This window comes from Podarcis liolepis (assembly GCF_965112155.1).
Source record: "Podarcis liolepis genome assembly, chromosome: 11".
Taxonomy (NCBI): domain Eukaryota; kingdom Metazoa; phylum Chordata; class Lepidosauria; order Squamata; family Lacertidae; genus Podarcis; species Podarcis liolepis.
This window is the reverse complement of record NC_139565.1, coordinates 25,181,122-25,200,935: the sequence shown is the minus strand read 5'-3', so window position 1 is coordinate 25,200,935 and position 19,814 is coordinate 25,181,122. Positions and strand designations below refer to the sequence as shown.

Sequence of the window (19,814 nt, the reverse complement as noted above, 5' to 3'; positions counted from 1 at the left end):
TGAAACGGCACTCAAGACCTGAACACCCCATCCCTTCCCATAAAGCTTTGGAAAATATGGATGAACACAGCCTTCTAGAAGTGATGACAATCCAGTAAAACTAGTGCTGGTGTGCTTCTCCACAGTCTTCTTAGCAGTGCCCAACATTTCACTGAAAATGCCTTTAATCTGGAACCTTTCTGTGACTGCTCTTTTCACACAGAATGATCCTGGCAGCCACTAATCTGCCTGAGAGTGTGAACAGCTTTTCACAGACTGAAAACAACGTCCTGGAATTTCTCCGCAGTGCCTTTCTGCCAAGAATATTACTCTTTTTGCAGCTAGCTTTTCCACCTCCTCCCTTCCCAGCTCAAGTAAGACCCCGGGTCAGCCAGAACCATACAATGTAAGACTGTTTTGCCACTAACAATGTTGGCAGTTCCATCTTAGGAAGTGAAACTGTGAAGTCTTCCGTTTTACCAGGGTCGGAGTTCAACTTTGTTTGAACAGCACAGACTTTGGGGCCTTGGGAAATGTTGCCGTATGCTGGCCTCTCGAGGAAGCTCTAACTTGAGATTAAGTTAAAATTTACATTGGAAGGCCTTGCAACATACATCCTCGTCGTATCTGGACAAGTCAAATAACTTGAAGCATGTTAATCAGGATGTTAAAACGAGTTTTAGCACAAAGCCCTCTGGCAAGAACACTGAACAAATAATACTTTAGAGAGAGGAAGCCACTTCTCCACCTTTCAGTCTCGTATCAAATGTTGAACTGGTACCGGGAACAATAACATCACACAGGAGATCATAGCTAAGCAATCAAAGCCAGGCTAAAGCACAGGGCACTGTGGTCCTGCCCAAAGACCTGATAGGGCAGAATCTAAGCTGCTTTTTTGAAGAAGCTCTCCCGCTTGTGAAGCAAAGCACAGTGACACTGACCTGCATAGGAGAGATTTGAGATGGGAACTGAAGCACTTACATATCAAAGGGGACTATCTCACCTGACCATGATAGTTTTCCGAAAAGCATTTTACTGTTATGGGGTGTTTTTGTTTGTTTGTTTTTGTTGGGGGGTTAGGCTGAATGCTTGGGCCCCCTTCTGATTCTTGAAATAGCCAGGCTAGCTTCCTGGTGAGGTAGCAGCCTGGGTGATGGGCCAATAAGAGGGACAAAGGAAGGGGCACTCTGCAAGATGGCAAATAGGTGGGTCTCCCTCCATCAGCTTTCAGGTACTTGGTTAGACAGAGCCAGAGCTGAGGGCACAGAGTGAAGTGCCACAGAGTGAAGAATTAAAGTTTTTAACTTTAATTTTAATTTATATGAATTAATTTTGGGAGGCATTTTAATTGATTGATTGATTGATTGATTGTTTTATGCATATTGTATTAGTAATATGATGTTAGCTGCTCTGAGCCCGGCTCTGGCCGGGTAGGGTGGGGTACAAATAAAAATGTTATTTATTTATTTATTTATTTATTTATTTATTTGTTTATATTATTATTTTATCATTATTTATTATTATTCTTAGTGAGTGAGAAGGAAAGCAGCAAGCTGAGAACCAAGAGAGAGAGACAGCAACGTTTGATTTCTGTTTGAATCCAAGGCTGCGGCTATGGGGGAAAGCAAGGCTCTCTTGGGGTGTTAATGCTGTGAACCCCTCCATCATAGGCTCAGATTGTATATATGTGTGAATAAACCATATATCTCAAAGAGGACACTGTACCTCATTTCAAAAGGAAACACAAACCCTGGGTAAGTGGCTGGAACCCCTGGATTCTTTCACTGCTCAGAGACTGGGGTGGCAAGCAACAACACATTAGTTCAACAGAAGTTAAACAATCAGGTACATAGCCACATCCACCTAAGGCAGGGGTCTGCAACCCGCGGCTCCGGAGCTGCATGTGGCTCTTTTACACCTTTGCCGCGGCTCCGGGGCGGATACTAGCGAGGGGAGGAGGCGCATTGTGCGCCCCGACACTCCCCACTGTGGCGGGCGCTGTACTGGCTGTGACGTCGCATGGGGGCGGTGTGTGCGTTAGTCACGCACTGTCCCGACGTCACCTTCCCGCCCGCCCGCTACATTGTAAGGGGCATGTACGCTGGTCTCTGCATTGAAAGGGGGCATGTACGCTGGTCACTGTTTTGAGGGGGGGGTGAAGAACACACACACAAAAAAGGTAACTTGTTAATTTAACGTTTATTTCTATGAGGAGGAGTAATTCTGAGGGGTCAAACAAAGAAATAATAAAAAAGTGACAAAAAAGTTATTTTTATAATGACGAGTTTTGCGGCTCCCAGTTTTTTTTTCTTCGGAAACGGGTCCAAGTGGCTCTTTTTGTCTTAAAGGTTGCAGACCCCTGACCTAAGGGTCAGTTCATACACAGTTTCATTGCTGGTAGCTGCAGCATCAACTGATGAGCAGCAATTGTTAAAAAAGGTCATCACAAAAAGCTTCCCTATCCATCAGTGCCATTCTGAATACAGTACATTTCAGTGGAGACAGTTCACACTTTCAGCCAAGATCATCAAGTGATAACATGTGATGGCAATGTCAGCTGAAAATCTCAGCTGCCAAATTGATCATCACTTTTACCAGTAGTATTGAGGGCAGGCAGTATACATTATTATTATTATTATTATTATTATTATTATTATTATTATTCACAAAAGGTCCCATGACAAATAGAAATATATAGCAATGACTCATAATTTATCAAGATCAGGGTAACAGTAGTCCTCTATGGACAAACCATCACAGTAGATCAGTCATATGATAACATTAATTTGGAAAATCTGCTCCTGAACTTCTTCTCAACATTTGTATGCCGATATGATATAAGTTGGTCCGTTTTAATTTTTAATCAGAATAGAAAGGATTGTGTGGAACTGGCACCCTGAGGAGCATTTGAATACTATCTGATCGATGAGCATATGTAATATGCAATTCTATGTATACTCAGGGAAAAGTAATTTCTGCAAGCATTTGCAGAGGGGTGGCCATGTTTGTCTGTTGCAGCAATAACAATGAGTCCCATGGGACATTAAAGACCAACAGCAAAGAAAACAAAACAAAAAACATTTTTAGTATTTTCTGTAGTTCCATGGAAAGCTAAATAAAAATCTCTTAGAATCTACATGTCCCTTTCACGCATTCATCATTCTGTCACAAATGCACAAAATTACATTGTGACGAATTTAGAAACCAGCAACTGTGACCCCATTTTGTTTTCCAGGAATTCTTTTAAAATTTATCACTAGGAAGAAAATGTCTAGCCTTGAACACCATGAAAAGGTGTTGTCAGATGTTGTTCTCTACCCAGAAAAATACACAAAGGCTAGTTGTTCTCTGCCTGATTCTAACTACTTGTCCTTGCCATCAAGTATTTCACTCTATTCAATTTTCGCCACCCTGCTTCTCTCAGCCGTGTTGCAGGATGTGAATAAACATGTAGAATGCCTCAAATACCTCATTCATCTCCTCTCTCAGATATCCTTCTGCTTCTCTGAGGAGGCTGTCTTATGCCTTTCCATAAATTTGCTCACCATTTTATCCTGTTGATTTCACATATGTGTCAGGTTATGCCGACAGATTGCCACATTTCCCTTTCCCTTTATTTCTTCTCAGTTTTCTTCCTGTCACTTACCCTGCCTTGTCATGTCATTTCATCCCCAGAAAGTACATCTGCACTTAGTTTGTAGAATCAGGTGTTATTCACAGAAGCATTCAGTGTACAGTGGTACCTCGGGTTACATACGCTTCAGGTTACATACGCTTCAGGTTACAGACTCCGCTAACCCAGAAATAGTACCTCGGGTTAAGAACTTTGCCTCAGGATGAGAACAGAAATCGTGCTCCGGCAGCGCGGTGGCAGCGGGAGGCCCCATTAGCTAAAGTGGTACCCCAGGTTAAGAACAGTTTCAGGTTAAGAACGGACCTCCGGAACAAATTAAGTTCTTAACCCAAGGTAACACTGTACAGTGGTGGCTGCTGTTCAGCATACAAAGCAAAGAGTTGAGCAGATACATACTCTGGTATGTACAATAACCCAAATTCTGCCATATTGCTGTCTGGTGGAAATGTAGCTGACCAATGAAATGCCAGCTATATATCATCTATAGGTGAGCTGATTTGGCCATGTGACATGACAGCAGACACCCAATCAACAGGGCAGTCTATGATATACATCCAGGGTCATGTGTTATCTGCCCTTGCTATCTTTGCTACAGTGGAACCCGTGAAATTCCAGCGTAATAAATTATGGCACAACACAAGGGATTCCCATTATCAACACTGCCACAGCCATACATCAAGAATACAGACATAAAAATGACAAAGACTAGTCATATCAAGACCTGGTCATTTCAAGACTAACTTATCTACAAAGCAAAGCCCATATTATTAAACATAATGCCTGCCACGAATTCACCAAGAGCAGAAGTTGTAATTTGACTCAACTTGGAAACAAGCCTGCTTAGAGCTATTGTCTATTACATATCTCATTTATGTGGAAAGCAATTGCAATTGGTCATGGGTATTGAACATGACTCAACATATGCTACAGTTGAAGCATACAGATTAAGATATGATAGGCATCTTCAAATATCTAAAGGGTTGTCACATGGAGGGTAATAATTTAATAATAATTTTATTATTTACATGCTGTTGCCCCAGCCACTCTGGGCAGCTCCCAACAAAATATTAAAAACACAATAAAACAACAACCATTAAAAATGTCCCTGAACAGGGCTGCCTTCAGATGTCTTCTGAAAGTCAAATAGTTGTCTATCTGTTTGACATCTGATGGGAGGGCGTTCCACAGGGTGGTCGCCACTACCAAGAAGGCAAGCTTGTTTTCTCCTGCTCTGGAGGCTAGGACCCAAACTAGTGGCTTCAAGATCCAAAAAAGGAGATTCTGGCTAATTCGACAGTGGAACAGAGTCTCTTGGAAGGTGGTTGTGGAGTTGTGGTGGTTGTGGGAGCCCCCGGTCGTTTCACGGACTATTGACCCGTATACCACTAATCCGCTGCTACCAACAAGGTTTCCCCCGTAAAAATCTTACTCAGTCGGGTTCTCAAGTTAGCAACGAAGATTGCCATTTATTGCAAACACAAATAAACTTTAAATGTATTCGAAACGCTGTTACCCTTTTACCCTCCTAGTCTTATTTTTTCCTGTCTCTAACTCTTCTACTTCCCCTCACACAAGAACCAACTGCACTGTCTCTCTATTTCCAATTGTCTTCCAACTGCTTTCTCCCAGCTGTCTAAACCTCTGGCTAAGCCTTTAAAAAACAGGTAGGCTCCGCCTCTGGCTTTTCTATTGGTCTACCTATTAACCCTTTCTCTCCCCCTATACAGACATTTCCAAAAGAACAGGCAAACACCACGTCGGTGAGCTCTTTTTCATTGAAAGTTTTTAAGCTGAGGTTGGATGGCCATCTGTCATAGATGATTTAGTTGAGATTCATGCATTGCCGGGTGTCAAACTGGATGACCCTTGGGGTCCCAGCTCTACAGTTCTATGATTCTGTGATCTTGTCTAGTCTTCCTGCAAGTGTAAAAGAGACCACAACTAATGAGCAGCATGTGACATATGAGTTCTACTGTTGCTCCAAAGAAGAACTTACATATTTGAATCCTCATTAGGAAAATCCATATTCAGTATTTATACATCATGAAGAAAACAGTATATGACAGCACTCATTTGTCTAAGCCACTACTTTTCTGAACTTTGGGCTTGCTGTCTTTACACCAGCCATTTAAATAAGTGCAGTTGTACCATGGTGTATTTTAGAGCACGCATCAATATTTTAAATATGGATAGATCGATACTGCTGTGGAAAGTGATGGAAAGCAAAGGCGTATGTGTAACAAAGAGCAAAAAAGAAATGCTCAAAACAAAACAAAAAAATCAAGAATTGATTATTTAAATTGCTTGTCAGCCTTCCAAACTATTTGGCAGATATCATGTTATCAATACAACACATTCTGTGCAAGCTGCAGTAGAATATCTCATTGCTGCCCATCTGGAACAAAGATAGGAGACAGATATGGCATTCAACCTAGCCACAACATTATTGAAGATTGGTGAAATGGAAAAAAATAAACCGTATGTCAACGTAAGACTAGTATAGAACCTACCTTCCTGCTCTGGGAAAGGATGGTAGCCCCAAGATCCACACTTCATTCTCAGACAATTGCATCCACACTCAGACATGACAGTGGAGGTAGATTCACAGCTCTGTATCTTTTAAGTGATGAGAAGACCTGCCTCTACCAAGCAGTCTTGCCTGAGGGAAGAAAACTGGAAGAGAATCCCTGAAGTAACCCACAAAGTAACTCAGCCTCCATCCTAAGCAGTTTAGCTTCCTGGTCCAGATGAATATCCTTTTGGACCCACATTGCAAATCAAGTCAAAGCCAGTCATCTGAACTAAATCACTCTAAGGCTCAATATCAAAAATTCAGCATGGAAGCCCTAATGTCTGTGTAAACATAGCAGCAACTCCTTCCAAAGTACACCTGGTCTACATCTGCTGTACCCTCATGTTTCCACTGAGGACAACAACCAAATATTTGTGTTGTACTTGCATGCATACATACTCAAAAGAAGAGCTCACCAATAATGGTGTTGTCACCAAACCAGCCCAAAAGAGCAAAAGGTGTGTTTTTTTAAGGCCACAAAACCCCACTATCAATAAAACAAGCAAAGCACAGGACAACCAAGAGACTCAATGGCAATCCAATTGTAAATAGTAGATTTCTACCTTCTTATCCCTTGGGTGTGTGGGTGTGCTTTCTTTGTTTTTTAGAAGAATCCTTTCCAACAGCAGTTGCAGAAGAAGAAGCAGCTATCCTAAAAGAAAGGGGACCAAACAAGCCATCACATGAATGCATGCACAATTGCATGCATATTGCTATGCTGATAGCAGTCAAAGTGAAATTGGAGCAGCCTCCATACTGTGCCAAACTGGGAGGGGAATTTCAACACTTTCTTTGCCTGCAGCCACCTTGATAAAAATCTGCTCCTCAAAGCTACTTTTTCTTTGTTTTTCTTTTTTGCATTTCAGAACAAGCTCCCATTGGTGTCAATGGAGCTTCCTTTAATATATTCAAAGAGCATATTCAGAGGGAAAATTTTTCAGGATTATGGCAGGGAGAGGAGGAGTTAAATTCTCCCTCCCAGTTTGGCATGGTCCAAAGGCTGCCCAGATTTCCCTCTGGCTGCTATTTCCCTACCCAACAGCCACATTACATGACATTCAAAATGGCAGGCTGATGCCTCTTTTACACACACACACACACACACACACACACACACGGTTTTCATCCCTCCAACTGCACCTCACTGCAGTATGCACTGGGGAAAGAAGCACTGCACTAGAGCTTTTGGGTCAGGAGACAAAATGAATATACCTATTCATATATAGCAATTCACTATCCGATTAGAAAGACTCATTGAGAAAATTAATACAACAGGGACTTTTCTAGGAACAAGTCCTTAGAGATTGTATACCACTTATAGTTGGGGTTTTTTATTTTTTTAAAAAAATTAAGCGTGCTATAAATTCTGCTAAATAAAAAAGAATGGAAGGATGTTTTCAGATTGCACAGAAGCCTCCCTGCGATGTAGATGTTCAGAGCAAAGAAAAATTGTAAAGAAAATATTGATTTTTTTTATATTGTGAGGCAGTTTACCATGCACTGGCTGTTAACTTTCAGAGAAAATGAGGCGTAAGAGAAGTTCATGCAGATATTGTTAATTGGGTTTAGCAAGAGAACTTGACTGCAAGGTTCAAGTTACATACCACAATAAATGAAAAACCTGTCAAAGAGCTTTGTGGCATTTTATAGATTAGCTACTGGATTGCAGCATATGCTTGTGTGGATAAAGTGGAACCACTTCATAATATGCATGAAGCTGACCGAGAAGGTGAAGGAAAAAGAGAGAGCCAAGTCAAACCACAATATCCCACTTCAGAGGCTGTACCAGCCTCTCCTCTTCAGTGCTTTGCAGGTTGGGTGGGAGCTCTGTACATGTGCAGGGGGCTGGGGAGGGCAAACTTAAAAGCCCAGGCAAAACACAGGATTGCTTTCTGTTCATCTTGTGCTGCCTCGTTGCAACAAAATGTAGGGAAAGAAGAAACTATTCACACAACATGATCCAGTGTAAGAAAACAGAGAAAGCCATTTCCGACTATAGGGAGGAGAGGGGGTTGCGGTTTAGCCCCTCCTCCCCAAGCGCGGGGGCTAACCTTGGCCCCCGCGAGAGTTGGGGGAATCCCTGGGCGTGCTCGCGACCCCGCCCGCCTATCGGCGGGCCGGGGGGAGGCGTGGCTTAGGGTATTTTAAGCCAGGCACGCCCAGGGTCCGCCCTCTTCACTCCCGACCAGCTGAGAGGTCAGGTCGTCCTTCTCATCGCTGCGACCACGTGGATCAACAGAAAGGGACCTTCTAGCAGGGAAGTGGCTCGTAGCTTTATTCTCGTGCTGTGCGCTCTTCTGCCTGTTGCCCTTGACGTCCCTTGCTCCGGTGTCTCCTCTTTATCCCTGTACGATCCCTTCCTCCTGCCTTCTGCCGCTACCTCCCTTCCTCCCTTCCGTCCGTGATTTCTCCCTTAAAGCTCCTCTGACATGTGTGCGCGCGTTTGATTGGTGTATCGGTTCTCTGTGAGGAGCACCTTGGGTATTGCGAGTGGCAGCCAGCCTTTGCAGGCTTGTTTACTCTTTTAAATACTGCCACGTAAAGCTAGGAAGCTGGGGAACAGATTATAGAGCCTGTTTGAAGGTGTGCGTTACAGCACGTGGGTGTCTCCTTTGTTTTGGTATCAGCTAGCCGGCTCAGTGTATTCAAGCCACCACGTGCGTTTCTGCTGTCCCTATTATTTGCCGTTCCCCTTGCTGAGTGAATTGTTTTTGCAGTCCCTTTGATTCAGTGATCCTGCTTCCCCCCCCATTCCCCGTCAGCTTAGTATATTTTTTTTTAGACATTGTTTTCATTTCCCCCTCCCCTCGCCTAGAGGTAGAGTCGCTTTATTTCCTGTTGCTGCTTAGGGCAAAGGGGGTAAAAGAGCGATAGCAAAGGGCTTTGTCCCACAGCCTTCTCATTTGTAAGAGACAGCGTTTATTCAGGCAAAGTTGCCCTAAAAATCACCAGCTCTCAAAGCTCTCCCTGCCTATTTAAATTGCATGTGGTTGTGGAGTTTTCGTACAAACAGGCTGTTTTGCCCCATGGGGCTTATCTCTTTTTAAAATCATTTTAGTCTTAGAAATAGAAATAGTGGGCATTCCCTGCCCCTTCCTTATTCATTTATTTTATTCTGCTCACTTCGTCTGCTGAATCTTATTGCAAGTATCTCATTCTGTTGCCATAGAAGCAGTTGCTGCCTGGGGGGCAGAAGCATAGTAGCTAACGATCGGTAGTTAAGAGCTTTTGTCCCTGAGCCTTCTCCTTTGTAAGAGGCAGCTATACTGTAGCTGCACCCCCAGGGTAATTCTTTGTCCCTAGTTAGCTAGATCGATCAGTATTGTGTCTTTGACTGCCTTTTGTTTGGGGGTCTGAGGGGCAAGTTCTTTGCCTTCCTATTGCCAACTTATTGCAGCTGTTCACTTTATTTCTGTAACTGTTTTCCCTCAAGATTGGAGAGTCCCCCTGGTGGTGCAGCAATAAAACTGCTAGCACATTTGCAAAGCTAAGCAGGGTCCGACGTGGTCTCAAATTGGATGGGAGACCAGGTGTTAAAAAGTCAAACATCAGATTGCTAGAAAAAGGTGGAATATATTTCATTTTACTGTTTTACTGCAAAGTATAATATCTGCACATAGTTATTTCTGTGATTTACATTTATAAGTGCGATTTATAAGTTATAACATTTAGGGTTAATATACTAAATATATATATATTAAAAAAAAAAAAATAAAGAATAAAATAAAAATAAAAAAATAAAAAATAAAATAAAATAATAATAATAATAATAATAATATAATAATAATAATAATAATAATAATAATAATAATAATAATAATAAATAAATAAATAAACAAGTTGAAATTGTTTAGAAGTCGGATCCCTTCTCCCAAACTCCTGCCAGTGTAGAACGTACTGAACTTGACAGACTCCCATCTGCGGGAGGCAGTTAGCTAATAATATCCCTGCAGCCACATACACCCTCAGGTTTTGCGGATAGTATCTGATTTGCTTACGCATTCTAAATTTGCTCAGCAGTCATGGATTCCGGAGGAAATCAGCAGTCCACCACTGGCGGCGACCAGCCGGTCCCCTCCACAAGTAATGGGGGCGCGCAGGCTTCAGCCGTACCTTATGATCCTCAATCTTTACAACAGTTTTTCAGGATGTTCGAAACTCTTTATAGGCAATGTAGACCAGGGTCCTCGGCGCTGCCCGCTCTAGAGCCTTCGCAGGACGTAATACCTGATACTCCCCCCTCCAACCAGGGGCTGTCAGGGCCCTCGGCTACAGTGACGGCTGGGGCACAATCGGTCCCACCAGCAGCCGGTGCCCAGGCGACTGCATCGACAGCCGGTGCTCAGCCCGTTGCCGTAGCTAGTGGCCGACCCGGTACGCGGGCGCAGTCCGCCCGCTCTAAAAAAGCAACACAAGCTACCAGTAAAGCCAAGGCCCCAGCAAAGGGCAAAGGTAAGGGGAAGGCACCAAAAAAAGGGAGCGGCAGTAACACCATCTCTCAAGCTATAGGTTTACCAAGTGCCTTTCAGGAGCAGGCGCACAGTTCCACCGAGGACAGCGTGGGTTCTGGTTCCGAAGGGGAACTGGGGGAGAATCAGTCATCTCAGCCATCGGTCGACGCCACTGCCGGTGTGCTACAAGGGGGTAAGAGGAAGTCCAAAAAGAAGCACACGTCGGCCAAGAAGAAGAGGAGCAGGCATTCAGACACCGAGGAGGAGGAATCAGGTACGTCCTCTTCAGATTCTGATTCTGAAGGGCCAATGGATGGCTATTGGGGTATTGGGGAGTCCAATCATGGGATCCCCCTTTGGGCTCATGAGAGGAGGGCCAATTCCCACCGAAAGGTTTTTAACGGGGTTCTGTATTGGAAGGATGGGACATTGGTAGAGGACGTTAAGGTTGCTACCGATCAGCCCACAGACTTCATTCTGGGAAACCACTTGTCACATAGGAAGAGGAATAAGATCCTCAACGGGGATTACGTTGATATGTTTACCCTGCTCCCCCCAACAAAAGTAACAGGAAAAGGTGAGAAAAGACGCTCTTATGGTAGAAGGAAGTATAGAACGCCCAGGGCGGAGCGCACATTCGAGAACTGGCTAGACGGGTACCAGGTTTTCATGGGTGTAGTTTGCGCAGCGTATCCCCACCGCGCCATGGATTTAGTGGCTTACCAGGCTCATGTGAGGCGAGCTCGGGCTCTGGCAGGTGAAAACGCGGCATTAACGTACGACGAGAACTTCCGGAGGAATGCCTCTCTTCACCCCACCGCTCGATGGGACCTCACAGATCCTAACTACTGGGGCTTGGATGTAAACCCCTACATCGAGAAGAAGAGTCAGGAGGCAGCTAAAGCGGGTAAGATTGAGCCAAAGAGGCGTCGACAATGCTGGGAGTTCAACAGGGGCGTGTGCTCTCGCCCCTTTTGTAAGTATCTACATGAATGCGAGCAATGCTGGGGTAATCACCCCGCTTCCGCGTGCTTCAAAAATAAGCCTCAGCCCTTTCGGGGGGGCAGGGGGTACTTCCTTAACAATCCCAGAGGTGCCCCCGGTGCATCCCGTCAAGGTCACACCAATCGCCAGTAACACTGATCTAGGTTTGGCATTCTCCCCTATTCGCCTGCAGCCCCTCAAAGCCCTATTGGAACAATACCCAGATAAAACCGCGGGGAAATACCTCTGGGAGGGGTTTTCTACGGGATTTAGGATCCCGGTGGCTACCCCACCCAACTCCAGGGAGGCGGATAACCAAAAATCTGTTAGGGAACGGCCCGACATAGTCAGAAAGAAAATAGAGAAAGAAATCAGGGCAGGCAGGGTTGCGGGTCCTTTTCTTGAACCGCCTTTTCAGGGGCTTCACCTTTCCCCGCTGGGCATCGTGCCAAAGAAGGCCCCGGGGGAATTCCGCATGATTCACAACCTCTCTTACCCGAGAGGGGGTTCTGTTAATGATGCGATTCCTCAGGAGCTTTGTACAGTGAAATACGCCTCCTTCGATCAGGCTGTAAAAATGATCCGTCGATTCGGTCAGGGGGCGTTCCTAGCAAAATGCGACATCGAGTCCGCCTTCCGCCTTCTTCCAGTTCACCCAGATGACTTTAAATGGCTGGGCTTTAAATTTGACGGTGCGTATTTCATTGACAAGGCTATGCCCATGGGCTGCTCCGTTGCTTGTGCAGCCTTTGAATCTTTCAGCACATTCCTGGACTGGGCCCTACGCAACAGGACAGGGTCTTTTGGCGTATCACACTATCTTGACGATTTTATTTTGGCCGCAGACAGTAAATTACGGTGCTCCACTATGCTAAAGGCTTTCACATCCCTAGCCGGCGAATTAGGGGTACCCCTAGCCGCCGGCAAGACAGAGGGCCCAGCCACATCCCTAGTCTATCTGGGTATCGAGTTGGACACCGTGGCCCAAACTTCCCGCTTACCCGCTGAAAAATTGGTGGCGCTCAAGACAATCATACAACAGCTCTTGCCTCTAAAGAAAATAACATTGAGACAGATCCAATCCCTGCTAGGCCATTTGAACTTCGCTTGCAGGGTGGTAGCCCCAGGGCGGCCATTTTGCGGCCGTCTGGCTCGATTGGCGGCGGGCCTCAGAGCCCCTCAACACAGGGTGCGCCTCTCCAAGCAGGTAAAAGCTGACCTGGGGGTGTGGTTACAATTCCTAGAGAAGTACAACGGGATTTCATTATGGCAGGATACCCTGCTTCTTAATGCCGACCTCCAAGTTCAATCAGATGCAGCCGGGTCCTCAGGTTTCGGTGTTTATTTTCGCGGACAGTGGTGTGCCAAAAGGTGGCCCGCGGAGTGGCAAGGTCAGCCCATCACCAGGGACCTTACCTTCTTGGAGTTCTTCCCGATTGTCGTAGCGGTGCATTTGTGGGCGGATCAATTTCGTAATCGCAGGGTTTGTTTTAACACCGACAATCAAGCAGTGGTAGCGGTCCTCGCTAGGCAATCTGCACGGTCCACCAGGGTGGGTAATCTATTGCGCGCCTTTGTCCTTCTGTGTTTAGAACAGAATATTTACTTTTCGGCCAAATTCGTGCCTGGCATTAATAATGACATCGCGGACGCTTTATCTCGTTTTCAGATGGAGCGCTTCCGCTCATTAGCGCCAGAAGCGGACCAATCATCGATGCCTTTCCCGGAGCATCTCTGGAGGATTGGGAGCGAGATATAATGAAGGGAGTATTCGGTGCAGTGGCCCCGTCCACAATGAGATCGTATAAGAAGGCTTGGGTCGATTTTTTAAGATTTCGTGCACGCATCCCTGGCTCTAGTAGTCACGCCACTCCCTCAACCAGGGAGGTCCTCCGCTACTTGGCACACATGAGGGAGTTAGGCCGGGCTCCTAAGACACTCAATATTCACTCAGCAGGGATCTCGTACTTTTGTAAAACATTTTTCGAGAAGGACCCCTGCGCAGCCTTCATTGTGCGCAAAACTCTGGAGGGATGGCGTAGGCAGCAACCCCCATGTGCGGACAGGAGGCGGCCTGTAACTTATGAAATTCTGTTTAAGATTCACAAAGTTCTTCGTGAAATTTGCTGGTCAAAGCATGAAGCGCGTTTATTCTCAACAGCGTTTTCCATTGCTTTCTTCGGCGCCCTACGCGTAGGCGAGGTAGTATGTGAAGGGGATGCCAGCCAATCTCAGAGGGGAATTTTGATGAGCGACCTGACCCTGTCTAGAACCGATCTCATAGTGCGGGTGCGGAGCTCAAAGACAGATCAGCAAGGCAAGGGGGCCCTGCTCCGGCTGCCGGCAGCCCACGGGAAGGGCCCTTGTCCGGTTCGGGACACTAGGCGTTTTCTTTACCTAAGGCCTAGCGGCCCTGGTCCGCTGCTGATACATGCGGACGGATCCCGCCTTACTAGACACCAGTTCACTAGGGTTATGCGGTCGGCATTGTCGGCCTGTGGTTTCCCGGCATCAGAATTTGCTGCTCACTCCTTTCGTATTGGCGCAGCCACCACTGCAGTACATATGGGGCTCCCCACGGAGAGGATTAAGGACTTGGGGAGGTGGAAATCTAACGCGTACAAAGCCTATGTGAGAAGCAACTTGTGACTGCGTGTTGCACCCCTGACCTCCGCCCACTGTTCTATTTGCTTTTCAGAACCCACGAGACTGCGCATTTGGTTGGTGGGCCACAGCATCGTGCACTGGGCCAAGTTTCATGCCTTGAGAAATGGTCTGGGCGGCAACCTGAATTTACATCCCAGGGTGGAGCTGGTTTGGATAGCGCGTAGAGGGATGCGCTGGAGTGAATTCAAACCAGCCGTGATGGCCAGGGCTGCGGCCGAGGGTCCGCCTGACGCCCTAGTGATTCAATTGGGAGAAAATGATCTCGCTTATCGCAAGGCGATCGATCTGAGGTGGCACATTTTTGATGATCTGACCGAGTTGGTAATTGCATACCCACATGTCACAATAATTTGGTCCTCGTTGCTTGAGAGGAGGACGTGGAGAGATTGCGTGAGCCCAGTAGGAGTCAACAAGGCGAGAAAGGTTTTAGAACGAGCGGTGGAGCGTAGAGTGGCAGCTCTGGGCGGGTTCGTCATCAGACACCCGGGCATCCAGTTCAGCAACGAGGCCCTCTACAGAAGGGATGGCGTGCATCTGTCAGATGCAGGGAACGACCTATGGTTGGGTGATATCATAGCGGGGATTAGGTCCTGGGTTCAGGGGTTTCCATAGGAGGGCGTAGGAGTTGGTTACAGGTTTGAAGGTATTGGCGGCGAGCTTTGCTCGAGTGGCGGTTAGGCATTGGCTGGGGTTCAATTGTTATGCAAATGGATGGGGGGGAAGGAACGCCATCACCTTCCCCCAGGAAATGGGGTAGTCCGGTACAGGACTCCGAGGGGCGTTGTCTTGTCCGAAACCTACCTAGGTAAGGGCCCCCGGCACGCCCCAAGCGGTGACACCCGTGGGATCCTAGTTGGCGTACTCCAACGGGGGCCTCCCACGGTTAGTGTTAACCCTTCCCGGACATCATGCCGGGTAGCGGATAGGAGCCAATGCCTAGGGCCAATACCTTCAATTCTCTAATCAATAAAGTTGTGGCCATTTCATGCCCATTAAACTTAAACATCGTGTCCTGTGTCTTTCTTTCTGGGGGAGGGGTTTTGACACGCAAAGCCATTTCCGACTATAGGGAGGAGAGGGGGTTGCGGTTTAGCCCCTCCTCCCCAAGCGCGGGGGCTAACCTTGGCCCCCGCGAGAGTTGGGGGAATCCCTGGGCGTGCTCGCGACCCCACCCGCCTATCGGCGGGCCGGGGGGAGGCGTGGCTTAGGGTATTTTAAGCCAGGCACGCCCAGGGTCCGCCCTCTTCACTCCCGACCAGCTGAGAGGTTTTCCCATCCCACCCACCCTTAGACGCTTAGGTAGCCGTAGGTAGTCATGACCTTGCTATGGACTTCGGTTGGTCGCCGCAAGGGGCCTGGTAGGAATTTTTCCAAGTTGGCGATCTTCCGCCAGTTGGTTTTTTCGCCTACCTCGTAGCAAACCGTCACAACTTTCCCTGTATTGGCGGTTAGGCATTGGCTGGGGTTCAATTGTTATGCAAATGGATGGGGGGGAAGGAACGCCATCACCTTCCCCCAGGAAATGGGGTAGTCCGGTACAGGACTCCGAGGGGCGTTGTCTTGTCCGAAACCTACCTAGGTAAGGGCCCCCGGCACGCCCCAAGCGGTGACACCCGTGGGATCCTAGTTGGCGTACTCCAACGGGGGCCTCCCACGGTTAGTGTTAACCCTTCCCGGACATCATGCCGGGTAGCGGATAGGAGCCAATGCCTAGGGCCAATACCTTCAATTCTCTAATCAATAAAGTTGTGGCCATTTCATGCCCATTAAACTTAAACATCGTGTCCTGTGTCTTTCTTTCTGGGGGAGGGGTTTTGACACGCAAATATCTCCACAACATTGTATCCACCTCTTCTAGTGCCATAGGAGCCAACTCCTAGAAGCTGAGGTCCCTTCAGCTACCTGATAAAATATTTGAGGGGAATAAGTCTCCCCAAAGTTGATGGGCATTGCCAATGGTGTGTGTGTGTGTGCCACATCCTGTGCTCAATTATGCAGAGTGGGGCTTATCGGGGGGACCCCAATATTTTTTCAAGATGGCTTCAGTGCTGTACTGCAGCTCACTTCTTCTCTGGTTGCAAAACAGGGATGAGCAACTTGTGACCTCTAGTTGTTGAATTCTCAGCTCTTCTCAGCTTCAGCTAGCATGCTCAATTTGTCGCTGCTGCAAAGCTCACCAAGAACTTTTGTTTCTCTCTGGCTGTGTCCACACAAAGGCATTCATGTGCACATGGGTCACTGTTTCTGCACGCACATTTGAACAACTTAGTCCACACACAAGCACTTTCAGTGTTAATGCCTGTGAAATCTATCTCAACCAGGCAGGCAGTGTCTTCCTTTTCTCTCTCACTATCCTCCCCTCTGCAGTAAGTGCTAGGGCAATTGTTATTTTCAATACAGCCGTTTTGTGCAAGATCATATATGCACAATGGAGGTAGAGAGTGTAGTAATAAATGGCAGCCAGGGAAACACCATACATGTAAAACAAAAAGGCGCAATGTGCTTCATTGTGTTCACAACTAAGTGATATTATTTTATATTGGATTTTCTCCTCATATCTAATTATCTGCACGTTGGGAAAACTGAATTTAGTGGGGAGAAAGTGTGGGCTGCTACTTGGATGAGGTTGATATCATGTGGACGTTGCAATGAGAGACAGAGAGAATCCAATTAAACTCCAGTGTGGATGAGCCCTTGCTCTCCCCGGTCTATTTCCACTCCCTGATTCAAAATGCAGCTTCTATTGTCTCTTTTCACATAGCAATTAAAGATTACATAATTCTAAACTGGGAGGAGGAAGAGTATGCCTTTCTATCCCATTCAGAAGACTTTTTTTTGGGGGGGGGGGAAATCCAGCTCTTGAGTACTCCCAGACAATAATCTCCTTAAAGTGTCTGGTAGCATGACGTTTGCAGATGGACAACTCTGGATTTCTTTAAGCGGGTCATCAAACTAGAACTGCTCCACTGCTGGTACTGGTACCATTGCAATTTGTGCTAGATTATTCTAGAAAGTCATGGTTTTGAACGCTTGAGTCACTGTAGTTGTCGCCATTGATGAAAAACGCTAACCAAAGAAGTAGAAATTGCCCAAACAGCTGCCACCTGTTCTGTGATCAATTAGCAGAGCTTCCTGCAAAAGCCATCTCTTTTCTGGTTTTCTCACATTCTCAGAAACCCCAGACTACCTTGTCATGGAATGGGTGCATGGCCAAGACATGTGGAAACATGGAATACATGACACCTTCATTGCATTGAAGGTATGGATGTATATGATACAGAAGACTGGTGCTGAAGTACACACATCTGCTAGAATTGTGGCATAGATCAGGCACAGGGAACTGGTTACCCTCTAGATGTTGCTGGAGTACAGTTTCCATCATTCCAAACCATTGGCCTTGGTGACTGGGGCTGATGGGAGCTGGAGCTCCACAGAATTTAGGGGGCAACAAGGTCCTCATCTCAGATGCTGGTGTGAGAACATGCAGTTGGTTGCAGATGATTATTACTACTACTCCTAGTTTTCTTATACCTCATCCTTCCTCTCATATGATCCCATATCCAGAAGTGATAACTGGATAACTGGAATAAGTGGGAGGCCCCCGATCCTAGATCAGCTTACTTGAAAGTATGTTCTGCTAACACATTTGTTTATTTATAAATCAATACTTTAACCCAGTATTTGAGTCCAAGACCTAAAGACAGCCAACCACAATAGTATTCACAAAATAGAAGGAAGAAAACCATGGCAAATAAATACAATCTTAAAACAAAAACCATCACTGGCGCAAAAATACAAAGCCAATTTTCCACCAGCCCAAATGCCTCTTGAAAAATCCCACTCTTTGCTGTTCATCGAAAGGCAAACAACAAAGAAGCCAGGCCGGGAAGTACATTCTACAGTCTAAGCTCCACAGATAAAATATTCAAAGAGTGTAGAATCTGCATTCCTGTGCACACGAATAGTTGTGTGAAAGACTCATACAATTATTCACATGCAACATTCAATAAGTGTACATTGTTTCATACAAACACTTGTAACTGCATAGAGATAGCTTCTAGCTGTATTCAGGAAAACATGTGAACAAGTCTAACGTTGTACAAGTTAGAAGAGCAAAATACAGAGGAAGAATTGATGAAAAGTGTCATTTAAGAGAAGGAGAGGGGAGGGAGGGAGGGAGAGAGAGTTTTCTTCCTGTTCTTTTCATAGTGCTATTTTATAATCACAAGAGGGGAAAATGCAGAATGTGTGTCATGCTGGGATATCTCAATTTCTCTGCTGGCTGCAGCAGTATCCCAGCATGATACACACTACAGCTCATTTGTTAATTTTATAAGTACCCTTTACTTGCACTTACAAGCCATTTTCAATTTTTGTGGATATGGATATTAAGAACTGGCGTGAGGATACTCGATGGAAGGAGCCAGTTTAATGCACTGCAATTACTTCTTTTATAAGATATTGGCAAGAACAATATCAGGCATTAAATCTCTTCACCCTATTCCAAACACCACACTCACGGAAGCTTATTTCTTTATTTTTTTATTTGAAACACATTTCATTGACCAACATTGAAAGTGTGAATTGTTATTTCAACAGAATGTTTCAAAATGTTAAGATCTTGATCTTACACATTGAGTCTCACTTGATTTGGTAGAGGTAATTCATTTTAGTACTAAGCAGAGCCCAAATACAGTGAGTTATTCCTCATCCCTCAACAAGACACACCCTTGCCTATAATTTGATGAATGCTAAGATGCCTGTCAGAAGGTACGCGGGTGGCGCTGTGCGTTAAACCACAGATCCTAGTGCTTGCCAATCAGAAAGTCAGCAGTTTGAATCCCCGCGATGGGGTGAGCTCCCATTGCTTGGTCCCTGCTCCTGCCAACCTAGCAGTTTGAAAGCACCCTCCAGCGGGAAGGTAAATGGCATTTCCATGCGCAGCTCTGGTTCGCCAGAAGCGGATTAGTCATGCTGGCCACATGACCCAGAAGCTGTATCCCGGCTCCCTCAGCCGGTAAAGCAAGATGAGTGCCGCAACCCCAGAATCGTCTGCGACTGGACCTAATGGTCAAGTGTCCCTTTACCTTTAATATGCCTGTCTGTGTCCAAATACTATATCAATCTCACAATGAATTATTTTCTTTTCTCCCAGGGCCAGGGAACCTGTGGCCCTCCAGATGTTGTTGGACTCCCACAAGCCCTAGGCAACATGACCAAAAGTAAGGGATGATAGGTATCTGAGCCCAACAACAACAACAACAATTTATTTATACCCCGCCCATCTGGCTGGGTTTCCCCAGCCACTCTGAGTGGCTTCCAACAGAATAATAAAAGCAAGATAAAACATCAAACATTAAAAAACTTTCCTAAACATGCCACAGGTTTCTGAACCCTTGCTTTTTCCCTCTTCACCCACTATTAGTCCCATGTTACAGTACACAGGATAAAGAAGTGGGGCTGCGCTCACAGTGGTTGTTGAGGTTATTACTATTGCACACATGGAAGCCTTTGGGCGGATAAAAAA

At 46.0% G+C, this 19,814-nt stretch overlaps 1 protein-coding gene across 1 annotated transcript; it reads left to right on the top strand.

The window, feature by feature from the left end:
• Window positions 1-10,016: 10,016 nt before the first annotated feature.
• Window positions 10,017-15,290, top strand: LOC310688384 (uncharacterized protein). The gene is made up of 2 exons (XM_083464714.1): window positions 10,017-10,910; window positions 11,475-15,290. Exons 1-2 carry the CDS (start codon window positions 10,208-10,210, stop codon window positions 11,771-11,773), a joined length of 1,002 nt encoding a protein of 333 aa, XP_083320840.1. The 5' UTR covers window positions 10,017-10,207; the 3' UTR covers window positions 11,774-15,290.
• Window positions 15,291-19,814: the final 4,524 nt, after the last annotated feature.

Excerpts from the sequence above, each read along its gene's own strand:
- LOC310688384 (XM_083464714.1), top strand. The coding sequence starts at position 10,208 with ATGGATTCCGGAGGAAATCAGCAGTCCACCACTGGCGGCGACCAGCCG. Across the intron at positions 10,911-11,474 it reads CACCGAGGAGGAGGAATCAG|ATCCTAACTACTGGGGCTTG; the intron begins GTACGTCCTCTT and ends GGGACCTCACAG.